The following is a 22,288-nucleotide window of genomic DNA, read 5'->3' as shown; positions in this document are numbered from 1 at the left end:
GCTTCCCAGCGACAGCAGAAAGCTTTTAAAATCCCCTACGCGCGGCATGACTCACTCCAGAGCCAGTGCCCAAAACAAGCTCCGACACGGAGAGGAATGGCGAGAGCAGAGATGCTGGGGGCGGGCAGGAGGGGCTGGGGAGGGCCGGGGAGGGGGAAAGGGGGAGACAGAAGGAGGGAGAGAAAAGAGAAGAGGCAGAAATAACAGCATCTGAAACTCTGCCTGCTGGAGGCTAATTGGTTCCGGCACAGCCTGGTTTGTTTGGCAATGTTTCCTCTAATCCTTCAGGCTCCGAGCTCCCAGCCCCAGGGACATGGGGACATCTCGCCGCCCGGCACCGACACCCGGGCAGCGCCTCTGCGGCACTCCCGACTCGGGTCCCCCCCCCGCCCTGGGATGCAGAGGGGTGATGCTGGTACAGGCTCTGCCTATCCTGGAGTCCCCCCGGGGCTGCACCCCGCCATGGCGACACCCCGGGGATGGTGTCCCCTTACGCGGCGCTGGGTGTGAGGATGCTCGGAGGACTGGGCAGGGGACAGTCAGGGCGGTGGAGGGAAGGGAGGGGAAGGGCGGGAAGGGAAGGGGGGCCCCCACGGCCCAGCATGGCTGAGCCAGAGCACTAGCCAAGAGTCGGCAGCTTTGTTCCAGGTGCCGGCTCCCTTTTTTTCATTAGGCTAATGGGATGCGGATGCATTATTCCATTCCACATGCTGCTAATGAACCACTCAGGCCAGTGCATTTGCATTAATGTGCAAAGCACTGGAGGAGGGTGGAGTGGCTGCATCTGGCCAAGGCTGACCTTCCCCGTGCTGCTCGGCCTCCCCAGCGCGCGGCCCCGCAGCCCCCAAGCCACGCTGCGCTCCCGCCGCTCCGCCGGACCCTTGATCTCCCCAGGACGGCTCCAACGCACATTCCTGGACACATTAACCAGCCCTGAGCAAGCCCCAGCCCGGCCACCCCAAGCTCGCTGTGGGCTGCCTGTGCCGCCCTCTTGCCTGCACCGTGCCCTGCCGGCTCCCTCACCCTTCCCCAAATGGATCCCAGCGGATGCCCCACTGCCAGAACCCTCCTCCACATCCCAGCCCTGACACCCCATAAGCAGAGGGGACCACAGCATCCCTCCTGCGCACACCACTGCTCCGCAAAAAGCCAACACTCCCGCGTCCTGCAAAGAGACCCACTCGGCGTGTCCCCCTTCCCCAGTCGTTTTTACTGGGACCTCCCAGCATCACCCCAAAGCTCCTTTACAGCACCCCAGGGAAGCGGGGGGCTGTCTCCCAGGACCCCCCCTGCCCCAGTGCTGGCAGGCAGCGCCGGGCGCGGGCGTCATCGGAGCCCTTGGGTTGTTTGTTACGGCTCCCAACTGCCTCCGTCCCCGGAGAGGTTTCGAAGGCGAGTGACCCACGAACTGGAATGTGCAAAGCCTCCAGCAAACAGAGCCAGCTGCCTGCGCCCGCGCAGGGGGGGCGGCAAGGGGAGAGCAGCCAGCCCCGCGGCACGGCACGGCACAGCACGGCACGGCACGGCTTTGCGCACGCGGCTGCGCAGCCTCGACATGGATGCATGGCCCCGACGCGCTCTCCTGGGGTGGGCAGCTGCTCGGCTGGGGTGAGATGAGAGCAGTCCACTGGCATTGCTGTGTCCCCAGCGCCGCCAGCCACTGCGACAGGCGCCCCAAATCCCCATGGACCCCTTCCCACCTTCCTCCCAGCCCATTTTTTGGCAGCACGCAGCCTCCCGGCACAGTGCCGGGCTACAGGGGAGCTGTACTGGGAGGATCCTTCACACCTCGCCCAGCTACAAGACCTGCATCCTTGGGTGGCCAAAGGACGTCTAGAACAGGGGACAGCACGGTGGCAGCACCAGGGCCCTGTCTTGGCCGGTGCCAGCCTCCCCAGTCACAGGGAGGGCTCCCAACTGGCCCCAGTGGGGATGGGCACGGCCCTGCCTGCGCTGGGGGGCACATTGGGGTCTCAGGTGGCTCCGTGCCCGACAAGCGTGTGAAGCCCCCGCGCCCAAGTGCGCGCACGCGGGTGTCTGGGTTTGTCACAGCCTGGTGAGCAAGTTAATCTCAGGCTCCCTGACACGTGGAATAAAATCGCGATCCCGTAATGGAATTCATTCGTCTTCCTGTCCAGGCAGAGAACAAGCCCCCCGCCGCCCGCCAGGGCCGGGGCAAGGCAGCTGGTGGCCCAGCACCCAGCCGGGGGCCCTGCCTGCACCCACCCTTCTCCCTGCAATGGGACCCAACCGGCACGGGAGGGACATTCCTGAGATCATCTGCCAAGGGATCTGCAAAACATCCAGCGCTGCAATGTGTCCCCTTCCCAGGGGACCTCAGCCGCGTTCACGAGGGCACCCGGGGTCATCAACGCGGGTTGAACTCCCCCCCCAGGGCAATCTGGGCTCCCACCATGCTGGATGGCAGCCACGGCGCTCACAAGGGGGGAAAGGGAAACTGAGGCAGGCGGCAGCACTGGGGAAAGAGCAATCATGGTGGCATGAAAAGGACTGGGGAAAATGTTCCTCTGTCCCCGTGATATCCCTCTGTCCCTATGGTTCCCTCCCTGCTCCCTTGGATGGCCCTGGCAGGGAGGAGGCACCCCAGGGACCCTGCAGGGATGACACCTCTTGGGGCACCCATGGGGGAGCCCAGCATGCCCCCGGGGACCGGCTCACCCACAGCGCATGGCCCCTGCCAATGCCATGGGTAGAAGCGATGGAGAAAAGCCCTTGCGGGAACCCAAGCAGGACAGGAGGCCATGGGGCTGCCCCGTGCCTCAGTTTCCCTCCAGCACCCACAGTGAGGCCACCCCCAGATGGGAAAGCGGCCCCGCGGCCAGGGAGGAGGGAAAAAAGGAGGAGGGCTGCTCCTTCCCGGGCACACAAAGCCCCTTTCATAGGGGCCGAGTTTGGATTTCCTCCGCCAGCCCAGCACCTCGCTGCCTCCTGCCCTGCCAGAAACGCTGCGGTCAGAGCTGGGGGCTGGCGGGTCGGACGCTTGGCGGGGCACGGGGACCTTCGGGTGGCTTCATCCCTCGCCCCGACCATCCCCGTGATTTTCCCCTCCTGTCAGCTTTTAATTATACTCCTAATAAAAGTCACTTTGCAGGGAAACGGGAGCTTTGTTGCTCTGGAGCTCATCTGCTCCCGCTGCTCCTTCCCCGCTTTAAACCGTAATCCTCAGCTGGGGACACTGCAATTAGCCACTGCGGAGCTGGGCACCGTGTCACGGAGGATTAGGGCTCCCTTCGGCAGGGAGCTGGGGGACCCGGCCCCGGAGCGGATCGATGGCTCTGTGTGGGATGGGCTGCCCCCCCATGCACCCCTGAAAGAGGGGGATGAGCCTAAGGGCACCCCCCACCCCAAGCCAGGCACCATGCAGCCCACCTCCTCTGGGGTACCCCCAGACCTGGATCCCTGCATCAGTTAACCTGCATCACTGGGTTATTCTGGGGGTTCACGGGAGCCACAGACCCTTGACTAACCCCCGCCGAACCCCCTGCACAGACAGACCCAAGGAGGGCTTCCCAGGGGGTCGAGTGGCTTTGTACGATGTGACTACAGGGACAAAAATGGGGCTGAGGGGACCAACAGGAGCCTCAACCCACATCCCCACGTGCACGCCCAGCCCCGGCTCCTGCCCCCAGGGCTCTGTGTCCCCAGGAGGGGAAACTGAGGCACGGGGCACCAGGTGCCCGTGACGCACATCCTGCAGCAGCCCTGCACCGAGGAGCCAGGGAGAGACGCGGTGCTGCCACGTCCGCGCACGCCTGGGAGGGGGGTGCCAGCCCTCTCCCCAGGTACGGTGCTCAGGCAGGCTGCAGGCAGGGAGCTGCCATGCTGTCGGCCTCCACTCTCAGGGTGAGAGACAACAGGGCCACGAGGGCTGCAAGAGCCATCGGCACTCCCCGGCACCGACCTGATGGACCATCCATCTCCGGCACCGGCACGGTGACAGTGACATGGGACCCTTGTGCACGGTGCAAAGGCCACGTCCGCAGCATGGCAAAGTGGCGGTGGACGTGGGGTCACTCAACCCCTTAAAGCCCCCGAAAGGAGCCCAGGCATCGCTCCCGGGTGCCTGCTCGCCAATCAGCCTCTTTCCCAGGGCTGGGGAGGCGAGTGGGGAGCGCAGGCGCTCGTTAGCGGCCGCTCATTAGGAGCCCTCCGGGAGGAGGAAGGTACCCAGGGCACCTGCACCTCTGTTTAATGAGCTGCAGCACCATTAAATGCTGGAGGGGACCTTGGGCATGGTGGGGCTGCTGGTGGAGGGCTGACCCTCCCCCACCCTGACCCCCACCCAAACCACGGTGTGGGTCCCCGCGCCAGCATGGCCAGGGGAAAGGGAGGGATGCGGGGAGTTGAGTCATGGTGACAACTGCAGGCAGTGGTGGTGGCAGGGCTGCGTGGCAGCTGCTGCCAGGAGTGCCCGAGCTCTCTGCCAGCCCCGGGGGGCACCCAGCGATGGCTGCATCCCCCTCCCCCGACGCCTGCACCCATGGGTGCTGCACAGAGAGGGCGATGGTGGCCAGTGCTGGATAGCGGTGCCATGCCGGCGTGGAGGCAGGACAGGACCCCTGGGTCCTCGGGATCAGGACCTTCCCACTGTGTGTGACCCCGAGCTGGGAAAGGGACCCAGATGCCCGGCCCCCAAGGACCTTGCCCAGCACCCAGAGCTCCCAGTCTGGCCATTAAAGCACAGCCTCATACAACACCTAGAGCAGACCCAGGCATCCGGGGCGATGCTCCTGGGTGCACCCTAAGACACAACGGACAATCCCATGACCCCCACCCCAGCACCCAGTTCTGCAGGACTCCTGGGTCCTCAGGCCTGAGCGCTGCGGCCCCCCACCCTCCCACCCGCGTGGGGCTCTCCCTCGTTAATGTTTACTCGGGTTCGTTAGTGCCGGCACATCGTCATGGCAACCGTGCAAGCTGCGCGCCGCCATCGGCGCCACCGCCACGAGGCGCGGGGACGTCCCTGTGCGTGGGGTCACCGTGGGCACTCGCCACCGCTACCACCCACTCCGGGCATGTGGGGCTGGGGGATGGCGTGGGGAGCAAGGGGGCGCAGGGACATTGGGGTTCGCCTCCTCCCTGCCGGGGTGGCATGGCCCAGTGTCACCCAGACAGGGTGACGGTACCCGCCGCTCGCCCCCGAAGCGCTTGCTGCCATGCCTGGGCTGCAGGCGTGTGCGCGGTGCTGCCAACACGCCTCGGTGCTGCATTATTTATAAACCGGAGGAGCAGAGGGCTCAGCAGCAGCTGCAGAGCCCTCGCGGGCCACCCTGCCCGGCGTCACGCAGCCACCGAGCCCGCTGGCACAGTGGCACCGCAGCCGTGGGGGCCAGGAGGGACAATGGGGACGAGGCTGCCCATGGGGCTGGCGGAACCACGGGGTGCCCAGATGCCACCCTGGCATCCCCTTGGACGTGGCGCGTGGCTGGTGCAGCACACGGGGACATCCAGTGTGTCCCCGTGTCCCCTGCACCAGTGCGGCACTCCAAGCTGCCTCCTGCCACCGCATGAGCCTGTTGCAGATGGGTTTGGGTGATGGCAGCAAAGGGGTGACCCCACCCAAGACCCCGCCAGCCCCCCACCACGGCACAGGGCAGAGCTCTGGCTGTACCACAGCACCGTTCACCAAGAGCAGTATGCGGCCCCGGCGTTTTCTCACGCCACCGGGCTCCGTTTGCTACGGCAAACAGGTTTTCCTTAAGCCTTGCAGAATCCTCCCGCCTCCTCCCCCCCCACGAGTCCCACCTCCGGGTTGGTGGGGCGGGGGGGGAAGGCTGAGTTGGGGCTTTTAATTTTTCATTATTAATTTCCCATCGACGCTGAGAGGCGCCGGGGCTCGCTCAGCCGCCCCCAGCATCGCCCCCCGCACTCCCTCGCGCTCTCCTGGAGCTCTGCACCGGCTGAAGCCGAGCCAGGCTGCCGATAGGATTAATTCTGCATGACTGCCCATCTCCGCGGGGGGATCTAAGACCCTCAGGCCTGCAGCAATCTTTAAAATTCCTCCAGCCCAACTTAATTCCCTCTTCCTGCAGAGCTGGCGCATCTGCTGCAGTCAGGCACGGAGAGAGGGAGACGGAGGGAGAGGGGGGGACGCCGGCACCCAGGACCGCCGCTGGCTCCAGTGCCAGGCGGTGGCCCTGCTATGGTGGTCGCGGTCCTGCATTGTCACCATGAGGTCACCCAAAGCCACGCCAGTCACCCATCCCAGCCCCATGGGCGGTGGCACAAGGAGACGGTTTGCTCCGGGGATGGGGGAAACTGAGTCACGCTGGGGCAGCCCTGCGGACGGCGGCCAGACGCAGCCCCCTGCACCACAGCCCCGGCCCACCCTTGGCTGGGGCTCCCCAAACCAGGAGGCTGACTTCAAAAATGGGTTTTTTCAAACACCTATGGGCTCTGCCTCTCCTGGGGGAGGCTTGTTCACATCCCCCCACCCTGCTTTCACCCTCTGCAGCCCCGAAGGACAGACCCCCCCAGGGTCAAACATCATCCAGGGACGCTCAGGGTCCGGGATCCCTGCGTTTTGGGATGGCTTATGGAAACGCAGCTGCTGCACCCCTGAGCACAGCCCCCTCCCCAGCCTCTCTCCCAGGGGACAAGGACCCCAGTGTCACCCAGGGGCTGCGCACACCCAGAGCCGGCACTGCAGGACCCCCTGCCCGTGCGAGCCGCCACCAAACGGCGGCAGGGCGAGGAACCCGGCCAAGCCGGGGGTGCTCCCCCCCAAAGCCCCGCCATGCACCGCGGCAGCCCGGGGACGACGGCATGTCCCCGCGCTTTGAAGGCTCAGCCGCCGCCACGCCGAGGCTGGCAGCCGCCAGGCAGAGCTAACCTTCAGGGGGGCGGCGGGGAAAGGCAACGGGGAGGGCGGGGGATGCAGCCACCAAATTCCAACCCCTGCCTGCACCCACTGTCCACCGTCACCCTCTGGGCAGCTGCCGGACCCAGGAGAACCATCCCTCTGCCTTCTTGCCTGCAACTTGCCCGGCTCGCCTGGCAGCCGGGAGGAAGGCGAGGAGCGCAGCCCAGCCCAGCTGCCGGCGGAGCTGCGGATACATGCATTTAAATCACTTATATCTTTACTTTCTCCTGCGCTGGCTGTGAGATGGGCTTTTTTTGCATGCGTAATTAGGGGGTGGAACAGATGGCGGAGGGTTCGTTTAAAGTAATGCATCCATTAAAATAACCTTCGCTGTCGGGGACTGCGCTCTGACAGGGGCCTGTTTCACCGGGGGCGGTGGGGAGAGGGGGGGGCTTTGTTCTGCAAAGAGGGGGGTGTCGGACTTTGGGAAGGCAGCCGGGGGCCGGAGCGCGTGCTCCCTCTGGGATGCATCATCCCGGATCACAGGATGAAGGGGCGAAGCTGGTCCGGATACACCGACCTGTATTGCCAGGGATAGATTGTGCATGAGAACTGGGGCCAAACTAGGACCGAACTGGGGTTGAACCGGTCCTCTCCGGGGCTCAGTTTCCATAGCAATACGATGGCAGTGAGATGGCGGGGACGCAAAGCCCAGCCAAGGGCCAGCGGCCAGCCCTCCGGCATCTCCCAGGCTCGGGAGGATGCCACGGGGCGGGCACGGTCCCCACGGGGGGCAGCTCCAGCTGGAATACCCCGTCCCAAGCTGCCTCCTGTGGGGACCGTGCCCGCCTCTGTCCCCCACCCACCCTAGAAACCCAAAATAGGCTGGAGGAGGACATTTCGCCTTGCCACACAGCACCAGCCACCTCTCCTGTTTCAAACCCTGGGTTCCCGGGAGAGGCAGGAGGGCTTTGTTCAGGCACCGGAGGAGCGGAGGCCAGAGAAAGCAGGAGTGCCCTGCCAGCTCTTGTGTTTCACTCCCAAGGAATGCCGGGGAGGGGAGGGGAACGCTGTTCCCCCCGCCCTGACGGGCACCCGGCCCGGCTGCAGGGTGCTGAGGCTGGGAGGAAGAGGAGGGGAGGGCGTGGGGATGAAGGATGGGGAGGCGGGCGTCGCGCAGATGACACGGTACCACCACGTGCAGCCGGGGCTGGCAGCGGGTGGGCTGGAGGGGGGGGGGACACACACGATGACACACACCCGTGGTGGCACGGCGATGCCGAGCACCACGCTCGCTCGGTTGGAGCGGAGCAAATAATTCAGAGCGAGAGCTGCCGAGCAAATATTACACCCCTGTCCTGGAGGAGAGGAGAAGCCCCTGTGGGTACCCCCCAGATTTGGGGGCTCCAGAGAGGCAGATGCCGGGGAAGGGTCTGGGAAAGGGCAAGAGCAGCAGTGAGCCCAAAGCCACCCATGCATGTTCAAATATTTAGTGTGCACTTGCTAAGGTGCTTCTGCTGCCTTTAGGGCATCGCTGCTTTTGAAGCATCAGAGAAGGTGGGAACTGGAGGGGGATGGGGACCAAATGCCAGGGCTGCACTGGGGGGCGGAGGGGGTTCTCTCCTTTCCAGCTGGGCTGGGGGTGGGACAAGGCTGGCCCCCCACCACAGAAGAGGGAGCCTAAGGAGGGCTGGGACAAGCTCAGTTTCACCCTGAGCCATGTAAAAGCTGGCCCCTGCCTCACTGCCTCCTCCCTGGCCGCAGCCCCCAGACCCATGGGGCTGCAGTCTCTCCCTCTTCCTCCTCCTGCTCCTTCTCCTCCAGTCCCTCCATGACTCACCAGCACCCTGGGGTGTCCCCAAGCACCAGCGTGGCCCGGAGGACAGCCAGCATCTGCGGCAACACGGCAGCTGATGCCAGCAGCGGGACGGGGCCGCTGCTCTTGCCAACGCCTCCGTGGCCGGTGCTGGGGCAGAACGCGAGACGCCAACGGCAGCGGCAGCGTGCCAAGGGCGGCGATGGCAGTGCTGGGGCAAGGGACCGAGGGGACACGCGGGGTGGTGGCAATGGGCTAGGGGCTGCTGGGAGGGGATTGCAGCAGGACCTGGACTGTGGGGTAGCGGGGGTCCCCAGGCCAGCAAGGGGAAAAGCCCCTCTGGTTCGCCCTCCCCAGCCCTGTGCATGCGTCGAGGAGGAGCCACCGCGCCTGCCAGCCAAAGGACACCAGGCTTTGCCCTGCCACCGCTCGCACAGCCCTGTCCCCATGCCATCCCCCGGCTGCCGAATCCCCGCTCCGCCATCCCCACCCTCCCGCTCGCTGTTCCAAACTCCCCCGTCACACCCCTGCCCTCTCCCCAGCTCACCTGCCATCACCCCCCGCCCGCCCGCCAGGCCCTGGCACGCCGCCCCTTCGCCTCCCCCGGCGTTTCGGCCGGTCCTTTTGGTGCACCCCAACATCCCAAGCTCTTCCCACTCCCCAGCCGGCAATCCACCAGGAAAACTGGTCCCAAAAACCTTTCCCGCATCTGCGCCAGCTCTGCAGGTCTGGGGGGGCCGCGGGCCGGCCCCCCGCTCGCCAAGAACAATAGCGCCTTGTTCCAGCCCAGCTCCGTCCTCTCCTGCCGGGCTGCAAACACCTCCCTGGGCAATGCGCTGGCCACTCTCACCTCTACGTCTGTCTCGCTGTTTCCCAGCTCCCTCCTGACAAATCCCCGTTCCCGATCGCTTCTCCTCCCCGCGGGTCCATATTAAGCTACATTCTCCTTTCAGCTGGGTGGAAAACAGCAGTAATAACCATGTGGAGAGAGCCGTGCCCCCCACCTCCACTTCCCTCCCACTTTGGGGTTCAAATTTCATTTCAGCAAAAAAGCTTCCCCCGCCTCCAATTTCTTCCCCCAAACCGAGTCGCTGTCGTCTCGTCTGATCTCGGCAGGGGCCGTATGGATGCTCAGCTCCTCCTGGTTCAGGATCTGCTGCCAATCTGGACCTCGCAAACTGGTTCTCACACAGCTCCCGCCTAGCGCCTCCCTCTCAGCATTTATTGTCCCTCCTCAGCCACCCAGCCCCAGCTTGCTCCCTGCCACCCTGCTCCCATGTCACCCGCTCCCTGCCGCCCTGCTCCCTCTGCCACCCTGCTCCCATGCCGCTCAGCTCGCGAGGCATGGGTTGCCACACTCCCCTCCTGCCCCTGCCCCTGCTCGGGCACATCCATCCCAAACCAAGCCACCGAGTTCGCCCGGCGAGATTTATTCCCGGCGAATTCCCGGGGGGCCGGTGGGGCCGGCAGCTGGCGGGGAGCAGGGCGGCCCCGTTGCCTCCAGCTGAGCAGCCGAGCTCTTTCCCGCAGCTGAAGAGCTCATCTCCCTCGCCCAAGGCGCTCCGTCCTCCTCCAGATATTTTAGGCCCAGGTTTTGCGAGGAATGTACAGGCGCTGAGCCCAAGCCGATGCGCTGAAGTCAGCAGGAGGCGAAGAGCGTGCGCGGGGCTCGGGGCCCCGGGGGCAGCGGCGGCAGCGGCACGGGGATGGGATGGGATGCTGCTCCCTCCGCCTGGAGCTCGTTTAGCAGCGGGAAGGGCAGAGGTTGAAGCTGGCGGATGCCAGAACTGCTTCGCTCTCCCTCCGAGAGGATCAATACCACATTTCGCCGCTCCCCCGTCTCCCCGCATCGCGCCAGGCCAGGCTGCATCAGCGCTCGCCCGCGTGCACGCCTGCGCGGGGTGGGCTTCGGCACGAGGAGGGGGGGTCCCCGCCGCAGTCTGTCCCCGTCCCCTTCACCAAGGAGGGGACAGAGGCGTTTTCACCACGGTGGTGTGTCCCCTGCCAGCACCTGCTCAGACCCACCTTCGCCCCCCGGCTCCACATGCCAGCCCCATCCCTGTGCACCAAACCCTGCCAGTGCACGTGCCGATGCCTCCCGCTAACACCGCCTCCTGCCTGCCTGCACCCCACTGACCCCCTGCACCCCTGCGCAAGCACCCCCCCACACCCATCCGCCGCAGCCCCCCTCCCCTGCACCACGGCAGCTCATCACACCTCCCAGCCCAGCTCGATGTCTCCGGGGGGGGCTTCGCCCTGCCACAGAGGGAGTCCCCGGCATGGCGGCGCGCACCCGCCCTTGTCACGGCCCCGCTGGCACGCAGGCGTCCTACGTGCTCCAACAGGTGAGCCCCCGGGGCAGCGTTCCTGCCTGGGCCAGGAACTGTCCCCACCGGGCAGCCGGTTTGCAGACATGTTCCTTCCCAGCACGTCCCTCCCTCCTTCCCCTCCGTATCCAGCCTCCCTCGGCCAGCAAAAGGGGGGAGCCGACGGATTTTAATGAGCTCCCCGGAGGCATCGCTCTGCACCCCCCCTCCCGCCTCTTCCCGCGCCCGGGAACCGATGCTCTGAAACACAACCCTCGGTGGCAAGGCTGGAAAAAAACCACAGGGCACATTTCCCCCCCCGCCTTTCCCTCCTCGCCTCCCCCAGCTTTTTGCTCTCCTGCCGATGCCAAAGACCCAGCCGGGCTCTTGTGCTTTCACTCGCAGCTGCAGCTGCCGATTTTCGCTGTAAGCCCTTGTGCCTAGAAGGCCCAGAGCGAGGGATTCTGGGACGCGGTGATTGAAGACAGCACCAGCGCGGAGACCATTGCTCAGACTTTCCCTGTCTGTCGCCCCAACGCTCAACCCACAGAGAGGGAGGGAAAAAAAAAAAAAAAAAAAGAGGAAAAAAAAGGAAAAATAGGGGAAAAAAAAAAAAAGATGGAGAGAAAAAAAAAAAAACGGACTGGCGCTCACCCCTTCCCACCCACGCAGAGCGGCACGCTCCGCTGCGCCGGCACTGAGCACCCCAGCCTTTGCCCAGGTCAGCCAGCCCACGGGGCCAGGGCGAGCTCCCCAGCCCCGCGACACCTCAGTGAACTCCCAGCTGCTTCGATTTGCAACGCCAAATCCCACCGCGAGCGCGCCAGATTCCTCTCGCCGCGCTGCCTGTCGTACATCACCTTAAAAACTCACGGCGGGCACCCTAGTGGCACCCTGTTTGTTTCCCCTCTGTGTTATTTTGAAGGAAAAATAATAGTAACACACCTTTTGAGCCACCATTTGTGGCACAGAGGAAAATATCAGGGCGCGGGTGCAAGGGGAAGCGACGCCATGCATGATGCCGGGTCCTTGCGCGAAGCCGAAACCCACTGTGGGACCGTCAGGATGCACCCCAGAGCCAAGCAAACGCCCTGGGCACATGTCACCGCATCCCCTCTGCATGCAAAGGACCACGAGGGAGGATGTCCCCGGTGTCTGGGTGTGCCTGGGAAAGGTCCCACAGGACCAAATACCTGCCCTCCAGCACACGCGCCGAGCCAAGGCATCGCTCATGGCTCTGCCCCTGAGGCAGAGCAGGAACAACTCCAGCCCAGACAGACGGACATGCGGCGCAGAGCAGGAGAACCAGACTGCAACCCCGCGGACCCCCATGCCGGCGAGCGGAGGGGGCCTGCAGAGCATCTCCCGGCCAGCCGAGCCCTTGCGCCCTGAGAACCGCCCCCGGTATTGCCGGCTCCCCGAGGACCGCGGCCGCACCGCACAGCGCATCCCAGCTCCGAAGTTTTGGTGGGCGGCGGGGCTGGGGAGGGGACGGAGGAAGGGGGGGGACATCTGCGACGCATTTAGGGGCCATCCCGCATCCGGGCAGCCCGGCCACAGCCCAGCATCCAGCCAGGGGGGAGCCCTGCCCTATAACCAGGCAAAATTCACCCCCCCCCTTCTCCGTCCCTCCTGCTCCCCCCCACCACGCTCCCATTAACGAGCCCGGAAGAAGGAAACAGCCCTCCCCACCGCTGCCCTGTTTACCAAGAGCTGGTTCCAAGCACTCGGGAGAATAGCAGGAGCATTTCAAGGCCCTGTTTCCACTCGGCTGACACACACTATTTATAGAAGCCCACAATTCTCCCAGAGCTTTCCTCGGGATCTCAGCAGAAATAGCCTGCCCCGGGTCTCTGCTGCCTCCTCTAAGGAGGCCAGGGCAGCGCCGGCCCCCCCAGGCTTCCCGTAACCTTCCACAGGCTTCCATCGCTTCTCCTCCACCGGCCACCCCGCTCCCGGCGTGTCCTTGGCTACCCCGTCCCCGCCACAGTGCCAACCCTTCGCCTCTTCACCCCCCCAGCACTCCACCCAAAACCCCGGCCACCTCCACCTCCCGCCAGATCAGCTCCCGGCGGGTGCGCGGTGGCTCTGGCCGGCGTCCGCTCGCCGGACGGCAGAGGGAAGGAACCGGACCGTGGCTTACGGGGAAGGGTGGTGGGGGGAAGGTTGGCGGCCGGGCAAAAGCCACCACCCGCCTGACTGCATCGGAGCGCGGCGGCGGAGCCCCCGGGGGACTCGCACCGGGGATGGAGTTGGCCTATTCAGGTTACAGAGACATGGCAGAGCGGAATTTGGCGCCACGCCATCCCTTCTCCAGCCCCCCCACCCGCCCTCCTCTTCCCCCCCCCCCCTTCCCCACCACCACCACCACCACCCTCCCCTGCAAATTCCTCAGCCCAGCAGGAGAAGCCAGTGTAAGGGGACACCTGGGGGGGAGGGGGGGGCGAGGAAAGGGGGGAAAGCTTGTGGGGGGGGCCCCCGATTCAGACGATGCGCCCCCAGCGCCCACTTGGTGTCTGGGGCGAGAAGCGAGCGGGGCAGGATCTGCGCCCGTCGCCCCCGGGGGGGGGCTTCGCTTCTGCTCTCTGTCATGCCAGGATAAATCTGGAGCGACTTCACCGAGCGCCGGGGCTCGCAGTGGCACACAATGAGCCCAGCCCGTGGCTTTTGGTGGCCATTCCGGTAGCCACGGGCAAAGGGGCTGGATGCACGAGGCCACCTGGTTGCAGCCAGGGCCACGTCGTCGTCCCCCCAGCATGTAAACAAGCGGGGACCCAGGTGTCTCCACCTGCCCTGGCCTTGGGGACACGAAACACGTCCCCAGGGTGGGCAGAGGGTCCAGCGTTAGCGTGACCCCGTGGGGTGACTCCTGACCCGCGCCAAAGCCGCCGGTCCCCCGTGGTCCCCATTGCAAGCACCGAGGGGCCGCGGCGGGTGGGTGGGTGGGTGGGGGGTGGATTTAAATCAGCTGATCGATAAAAACAAATCAGAGTGGGGGGGATGACAGGCACCGAAGCGACAACAGCTCACCGAACCCCGCGCCGCGGACCACGCAACTTCGCCGGCGGGGCTGGGGTGAGCCCCCCACCCAACCACCCACCCCACACCCCCCACACCCCTCCGGGGCTGTCCCCCGCGGGTCAGCCCGCCGCTCCCCAGGGCCCGGCCGCCAGGGGAAGCGGGGGGGTGGGATGCTTTGCCCCGGGGGGGCCCCCCACGTCCCCCGGGAAGCCCGGCTAACCCCAAACGCTGTTGACACGCTCGGCTCCGGCGGCGGCCTGCCTTCTAGCGGACGGAGCCGGCTCTGACAGCTGTCACTCAGCGCTCGCAACCGCGGGGGGGGGGGGGTGGGGGGGTTGGAGCGGAGGGAAAGGGGGGGGGCCGGCCAGGGGGAGGCGGCCCAACTCGTGGAGATCGCCCCCCCTCCCCGTCGGGGGCTCGCCACGGCCCCCCCCCCCCGCACGCCCCTCCCCGCCCCAAGTGCCATTAAACTCCTGCAATTTGGCACCAACTCGCCGCGCAACTTCAGCGGAGGGGACGCGGGGGGGGGGGACGACACGGGGGGGGACACACGCCGCCTCCTCCCTCCCCCCCCCCTCCCCGCTCTGCCCCATGGGGGTGTCCCGCGTGTCCTCCACCCCCCACCCCCCCACTCCCCACCTCCCAGCCCCACACAAAAAGGGGGGGGGGGGTTGTCCCCGGTACTCACCCGCCGGCTGCTGCGCTCCGAGCCCCTCGGAGCCCGCCCGCTTGGGGAGGCTCCTGCCGTCCGGCGGGGCTGCCTCCTGACCGGCCGCGGGGGTCCCGGAGCCCTCGGCACCGCTCGCCACCTTCAACGAGAGCATTTCCAGCGCCTCCTGCTCACATTCTCCCCAGGCAACTCCGCTCCTGCCAGCCCGCCCCCTCCTCCGACCCCTGCCTGCTCTTTCCTCTCCGCTTTCCTCCTTCCCTCTTCCCCCCCTCCACCCCTCTATTTTATTTTTTTTCCGGGCTTTTCTCTCCCCTCTGCCGCTTAGCTTTTTTTTTTTCCCTCTATTTTTTTTTTTTCCTCTCCTCTATTTTTTTCCTCCCCCCCCTTCGCCTCTCACACACACAAAAGGCAGCGGAGCGGGAGGCGGAGGGGAACCGACCTCCCCTCTGCGCCTCCGCCGCTCGCCGCCTGCGGAAAGCAAAGAAAGACACAGCGCAGCAGAGCCCTGGCTTGCCGCTGCCTCCCCCCTTCCTCCTCCTCCTCCTCCTCCTCCTCCTCCTCCTCCTCCTCCCTCCTCTCCCTCCTCCTCCTCCTCCTCCTCCTCCTCCTCCTCCTCCTCCTCCTCCTCCTCCTCCACCTCCTCCCCCCTCTCTCTTGCCTTCTGCCGCTCCCGGCTTTGTGGGGGCTGGGATAAAAGGGGGGGAGCGGAGCCGGCGGCGAGGCGCGCCCTGCCCCTCTCTCTCCTCTCTCCGGTCGCGGCGGGGACCGCGGCTCCGTTTCGCTCCGCTGTCAGCGGCACGGCCAGCATCCGGCACCCCGGGGAGCCGTGCAGCACCGCCGGGGCATGCCGGGCCTTGTAGTCCTTCCTTTCCACCACACACACACGCACACACACCCCCTTTTTTTTTTTATTTTTTTTTCCCCCTCCTTCTTTTCCTCCCCCCCCCCCTCCGCCCCTCTTTCTCCTCCCCGCCGTTGCGAAGCGCGCAGGGAGGGGCGCAAACGGGCGCGCCTCCATTCCCTGCTGCTTGGGGAGGGGGATACTTAGAGGGGGAGGCACCCCGGGGGGGGGGGCAAACCACCTTCGGTAGTTTGCCCCCCCCCCCCGCGGGATGCCCCCCCCGAGGTCCCAGTGGGATGCGCAGGGCATTGCTGCCCTCTCCCGGGTTGCACCCGCACTGCGCACCCCCCTCCTTGAGGATGCAAGGTTGAAGGTGGGGGGGGGCACCCCCCGCACCTCCCCTCCACCATCCAGGGTGCACATCTGCACTTCATCACCCTCCCCGGCTCAGCACCCCCGTGCCCTCATGTACCACCACCCCCAACCCGAGCCACCCAAGCACACACCCCCCCTTACTTATTTTCCACCCACTTTTAATTAATTTCTTTTTTTTAAGCAAAAGCTCTGTCTGGGGCCTGGAAACTTCCCCGCTGTTTGGTAACACCCTGCACTTTGGGGTACGACACCGTGTCCCCCTCTCGGCCGCATCCCAGAGGAGATGCCAGAGGGGCAGGTGGTGACCAAGGCCCTTTGGGACAGCGGTGGCAGAGTAGGGAGCTGCCCCCCAGCTCCCTGAGCACCCCGTGACCTCCCTCCCCATGTCTCCATCGAGCATCTCTCGAGCTCCTTCCCTCCAAGTCTCCGCCAATGTTAATGTTCCCAGAGCCGGGTAGATACAATATAATTAAAGTAGATAATACCAGTCATGTTTGTTATGACATTGTGTTTTTGTGAGTGACGAGTGAAGGGTTAACTCCAGGGAATTGGGAATATTGCTTGGCTGCTAATAACACGTGAGTCATCGATGAAATAACACATGGGTGCAGGGAGAGACACAGCACCTGGCTTTACAGCAGCCCTCCGCCTTGCTTGCGTGGTGCTGGTTGAGGTTTGACGCTTGTCTCTGGATCAACAGGCAGCGAGGAGCGAAGCTGCGCTCAGGCTACGCGCTGGGCACCCCAGCTTCACCGTTGGACTGGGATGAACTGGTGAGCCGAGGTCTTTGCTGAGAGTTGTCGTCCAGTGGGGACCTACTGCACCCGAAAAGACGGCAGCCCCGTCCACGGGCTCCGTGCGCCCCAGTGGGATTGACGGGGATGGGTCGGGGACTGGCTGAGCTCTGCACACCCTGGATAAGGATGGGGACAGGTCTGCATCGCTCCTGGAAGCAGTGCGGAGAGGAGGCCTGGGCTTCAGCCCGGTCAGCAGAGGAATCTGCACACGCAGACAGGATCGCTGCAATTGCTGGTGGCTGAGTGAGCAACTTTGCAGGCTTCCTCGTCCCCTCGCCCTGAATGTCAGCTTTGAATTTTCTTGCTATTTTTAGGGACGGTTCAAAAAACGAGGAGGATCCCTCCCTTCTCGCCTTGCAGGGCTTTGTGCCCTATGAATATTGCAAGGCTGTGGATTGCTGTACCTGCGTGTGCACTGGGGGAGCAGGACGGAGGGACGGGTCAGCTGTCCTGCACGGGCAGGGAGAGAAGGAGGTCGTGCAAAAAAGCATTACATTGCAAGCAGAATGGGTTAGAATGTAAAAGATTTATTAATTTAATCCGAAGCATTAAAAGGTCATGTATTAATCAAAGAGATGCTTAAAACTGTCAAAGTCCTTTGTCAGGTTTGAAGTGCATCTCTATAGTTATCATAAAATATATATATCAGTCTGGCAAGGAGCCCTCGGCAGGGCTGGGAGCCGGGATAAGGAGCAAAGCGAGGCACTTTGCAGCAGGGTCCCTGCTCTGGCCCTGCCAGGCCCCCCGGGAGTACCCAGCACCCCCACCCTGAGCTGGGTGCCTCGTGGGTCACCCTGCTTGTCCCCAGGCCTGGGTTTGTCCCCTCTCAAGTCAGGCTTGCACCCCGCAGTTGTCCCCAGCTCAGCTCTATGGGGTGGTTTGGCTTTGGGGCTGAAGGTGGGGAGATGTACTTGCTGGGTTTGGGAGGGGGGTCCTCCCCTTGCCCCCGGGTTCAGAGAGCCACTGGTGGGCACGGGCAGCTCCCGGCCATGGCAGGCAGCATTGGGGCGGGGGACCCATGCCCACACCACCCGTGTCACAACTCCGTGGGTGCTCAGCACCACCTGCATCTTTTTTTACCGGGGGAGGGGGGTGGAGGGGGAGGGTCCCCAGGGCCACCCGGGTCACCCGGACACCCTGTCCCCTCTCCCAGCCAAGTGCTGTGTCAGCAGCGTTGGCGTGGACTTACGCTACCATCTAGTGGCTGCTTTACCGAGCCGGGGCCACCGCTGTCCCCGGCTCTCAGCCCGTGTCCCTGCACCCCGTGGGCGGCTGCCCCGGGAGTCTGACCCCCCCCTTACCTCCCCCAAAAGCCCGGGGGGCGAAGGCTCTGCTCGCCACCACCCTTCCGAGGCCCAGGCCAGCGGGTCACCTGCCTGAGTTTGTCCCCTGAAAGCTCAGGTTGGCTTTGGCTGGGTGGCGGTGGCAGTCGGCACCCTGAAAGCCACTGGCTCCCCAGGGTGGAAGCAGGGGGTTTGGAGGCAGCGGGGTGCTGTGGAGGAGAGCTGGGATGCAGGGGTGCAGGGGGGCAAGGGGGATGCCAAACAGTGTTGATGCATTGCTGGGATGCAGGAGCTGCCTTTGTGGAGAGCGTGGTCCAGAGACCCCAACTGGGTTTGGGGGGATCCTGCCCCTCCAGCATCTGTGGATGCGCCCCTGGATGTGGGGCCATCCAGATTTTATGCCAATAAATGTAAGCAGAAGAACAGACCCATCCATCCTTGAATTCCAGCCCCATACTGCCCTGGAGCAGCAGCAAAACCATCCTGGATTTCTCCCCAGTGCAACCATTTCTGAGCAGCCCTGAGCAGTACCATGCCCTGGGCAGGGGAAGGCTCCTGCTGTGCCTCCTCCCCCATCCACGTGCATCTGTGCTGTGACCTGACCGTCCCCACACCTCCCTGAACCCAAGAAACCTCTGTCCCCAAATCCTGCCACTCCCTGGTTGCTGTCACGGATGCTGCTGTGGCCAATGCATGGCTCTTCCCAAGCCTCAGTTGTTTTTTCCATGGAAAAAGGTGTCCCCTCCCAGTGACTGGTGCTGAGCTGCTGGGTGGCTGCAGATAAATCCCTCTGTGCCTCAATTTCCCCTGTGGACGCACAGTTCCTGCAGGCCTGGACCAGCAGTCCCAAGCCTGGTCGAGCCTAAAACCACATTTTTGGCCATCTTCCACTGTTGTCTGGCCATTGCCGCCATGGGGATGTGGCTCAAATCCATGACCCAGGAGCTCTGCAAGGCTCTGCCAGTCCCTGGGGAGCTCGGGCCAAAAGGGACAGGGACAGACCCAGTCCCCAGGGCTGTTTTGGTTGGGGATGGCTCCTTCCTGACCACGAGAGAGACACAGCTCCCAGCAGCAGCTCCAGGAGAGGGGACCCCCCCCCGGGTAGGGTGGCAGTGCCGTGGCCCCCTTGTGCCAGGGTCTGCAGCGCCGGCCATCTGCAGTGGTCTCACACCTGCGCCCACCGTGCACTTGGCACTGGGTGGGCGTGCGAGCTCCAGAACCCCCCGCCCGCGAGCTCCCGCCGCGCTCGCGCCAACCGAGGCTGGCACAGCGCAGGCAGAGCAGCCAGCCGGAGCGGGACCGCGTGGGCTGAGCAGGCACGGGCAAGGTTTGCAGGCAGGAGCAGGGGAAGGCAGGTCTGGGCACAATGGGGATGGGGGGGTCCTGTGGAGCACTGGGGGGGACCTGATGCTGCAGCCTCATGCTGGATTCGGCCCTCGGCTGCAGGCAGGGCGAGGGCAAGGGGAGGTGATGCTGAGCTGCTTTTGCCTCCTCTCCAGAAGATGCTGCAGCCAGGGCTCGGCTCTGCGGCGCTGCCTGCGATGCTGCAGGGTCTGGCCAGCTGGGAGGGGAAGTGGCCAGATCCCCCACGTTTGGATGCTGAGCTTCGCCCTCCCCAGCACCCGCAGCTCTGTTCCCCTTGAGCACCCATCCCAGGGTCTTCAGCAAAAATGAGCCCTACAGCACCTTCTGGGGAGGGTGTCCCAGCCTCCTTCCCCACCTCCCCATCACTCCTGGTTGGTGGCACCCCAGGGTGGACCCTGCCCTGGGCTGCCGGGATCCCACCCTCATCCCTCCATCCCTGATCGATTCAGCACAGCATTAACATAAAATCGATGCCCCCGCCCCTGCCCAGCCTGCGGTCACCCCAGGGCAAAACCCTTTAACCCCTTCGCCTCTGCCTCAAGGTACCCATAGGGGACATAGAAGGACAGAAGGATGGACGCCAGGGCGGGGGTTCCTCCCTTCAGCCCCTTCACAGGGGTCCCTGCAACCTTGGGCCCCACTCTCTGTCCCCAGGAGGTTTCACACTCATTACACCAAAGGGGAAAACTGGGGACAGACCATGGTCCCACAGGGAGGGACTGCTGCGGCACAACTGCATTTGAAAGCACGTGGCCAAATCCACGTGGGTTCCCGGGGCACGGCACGGCCAGCACAAACCCTCTGGCTCGGCCCTGACCCACTCCTGCCACCAGCGCCACTGGGAACGGGGGTCCTTGGCTGGGGACACGGGGGGGTGGCATTGTTTCCCATCGGGAGGTCAGGATCTGGCCCAGGCTGGGGGGAGGCGAAAGCAGAGCGTCAGGAGGGCAGCAGCAGGGAGCCCACACCACCAGCCTGCCCCTCCGCGCCAGACCAGGCCCCGGATTTACATTTTTATTCCTTTTTAAGTGAATTTTGTGCTGGAGGGAATTGCCACGTTGGCAGCCCAGCGGAGCGAGGGGCTGATCCTGCTCGCTGCTGCCCTGGTGTAACCCTGCCGGAGGGCTCAGCCCCTCCGAATGCCCAAGCAGGCAGGGACGGGCAGGAACCGGGCAGGAACAGGGATGGAGTCGGGGCTGGGAGGCTGGCACAGCCGGGGCCCGGCACACCGGGGTCCATCCAGCAGCATCCATCACACCCTGGATGGAGGGGCTGCCTGCGGGTGCAGCGAAGGTGATGGTGAGCCTTCCTCCCTGCTGGTGCCCAGCTGCTCCCTCCTCCCACCCGCCTCCGCTTTCCAGCCCTCTCCTCTCCACAGGTGCCCGCCGTGGCCGAGCAGCCGCATCCATCTCCTCCCCGAGCCAGCGCTGAGCAGCCGCAGCCGGAGGCCGCTCCCTGGCCCCCCCAGCCACAGCCGGGGTGCGCAGGGTTGGGGTCCCCACAGCCCCACCCCCGCCCAGCCAGCCCTGCTCTATGAAACCTCCAGCTGCAATTAAGTGGGAGACTTTAATCACTGGGGCTGAACTGTGGATGGACACTGCTCAGTGCCGGGGCTGGGGGGCATGGGGTGCCAGGGGATGTGGGGGGCACAGGGGACATGGCGGGCATGGGGTTGTGCTCAGCTTGGAGAGCAGGGGGTGAACTGAGGTGCTCCCCCCTGCTGGAGGGCTCTGCCCCACACACAGGGCTGGAGAGGGACTGCACATGTGTCCCCAAGGGCTTGGGGACAACAGACACATCACGTGCGTGCCCCACACAAAGGGAGAGCGGATTTGGGGTGCTGGGTGTGTGTCAGAGACTGTGTGCAATGAATGTTGGGGGTGCGCCAAGCGCGGGGGCAATACGAGGCAGGGGGCAGCCGGGTGGGCAGAGTGGGCAGTCGTGTGGGGGGTGGCGCAGCCCCAAGCCCCCGAGCCACTGGAGTGGGGGGTGTCAGAGATGCTGCTGTGCCCTTGGGATGCCCCGTGTTCCCCCTGTCCCCACACGCCTGCGTGCCCCTGGGTGCCCAGCCCCAGGCGTGGGGCGGCCGGAGCCGGTGGCTGCAATCTGGCACTGGGGCCCCTGCCCGCTGCGGTCCAGTGCCAACCGCCTCCTCGCCTCGGCTGGCGGTGCCACGCAATCTGCTCTCCTCGCCTGGCCCCCCCCCGGCACCGGGCATCGTGCCATGCTGCCCAGCCAAGCCTGGCCAGGGGCCTGGCCCTTCCCAAAGGGATTTTTCCCTGGAATGGGGAAGGGGGGCGGCCACATCCAGCCCTGCTCTGCTGCACGCCCCTCTTCTCCAGCGTGATTTGCAGCCCTTGTCCGAACTGGGGTGAAGCAGGAGCCAGGGAGGTGCCCAGCGGTGCCTAGGGACGGTGCCATGTCCCCAGCCCCACTGGCATTGGCCCTGTGCCCCCCTCCCCACCTGCCCGAGGCCTCCCCCCAACAAGTCTGAGCCCTCCCTGGATGGGGCCAGGGCCAGTCCCCCCTTCCCACCAGTGCTGGGGAATTCATTAGCCGGCCACAGCTGGGCCCTGCTGGGGAGGCCAAGATGCAAAGGAAATTAACCTCTTCGTCCCCAGCCTCCAAGCACAGGACCCCACCCCCCAGCAAGTCTCCCCTCGCACAGAGGAGGGGGGCAGCAGCTCCTCCCACCCCAACACTGCTCAGGCCCCCCCCCACTAATTAAACCCAGGCTGCTGCCTCGTTAACACACATGTGGGGGAGCCAGCGGGAGGGGACCGTCCCTGCCGTGGGGATGCTGGGTGCAGGGCAGACTGTGGGGTGCCCTGTGTGGGGGCAGCTTTGTAAACCCAAATGCTGCCCAACCCCACTTTTCCAGGCTTTTATTTGCAAGGGGAGCTGGTGCTGCAGCCCCAAATGGCCTGGGGGGGTCGGGGGGGGCTTTCTCTGCTCTCCCTCGAGGAAGTGGCCCCCCCAGCGGGGGTGTGT

The 22,288-nt window shown here is 65.0% G+C and overlaps 1 protein-coding gene across 4 annotated transcripts in view; it reads right to left on the bottom strand.

Moving 5' to 3' along the window:
• Positions 1-15,515, bottom strand: part of AHDC1 (AT-hook DNA binding motif containing 1) — a 57,166-nt gene extending 41,651 nt beyond the window's left edge. Inside the window, exons 1-2 of one of the 4 annotated variants that reach the window (XM_075114532.1) lie at positions 15,295-15,515; positions 14,655-14,775 (exon numbers count right to left, since the gene is read on the bottom strand). In XM_075114532.1, coding sequence (XP_074970633.1) covers positions 14,655-14,775; positions 15,295-15,444 — 271 coding nt within the window. In that variant the 5' untranslated portion in view covers positions 15,445-15,515. The other 3 variants (XM_075114535.1, XM_075114534.1, XM_075114536.1) reach the window with 3 other exon arrangements.
• Between the last annotated feature and the right edge of the window lie 6,773 nt (positions 15,516-22,288).

Source organism: Phalacrocorax aristotelis, chromosome 20 (genome assembly GCF_949628215.1).
Source record: "Phalacrocorax aristotelis chromosome 20, bGulAri2.1, whole genome shotgun sequence".
Taxonomy (NCBI): domain Eukaryota; kingdom Metazoa; phylum Chordata; class Aves; order Suliformes; family Phalacrocoracidae; genus Phalacrocorax; species Phalacrocorax aristotelis.
The sequence above is the reverse complement of the archived record's forward strand: the minus strand, read 5'-3'. Positions and strand labels throughout refer to the sequence as shown.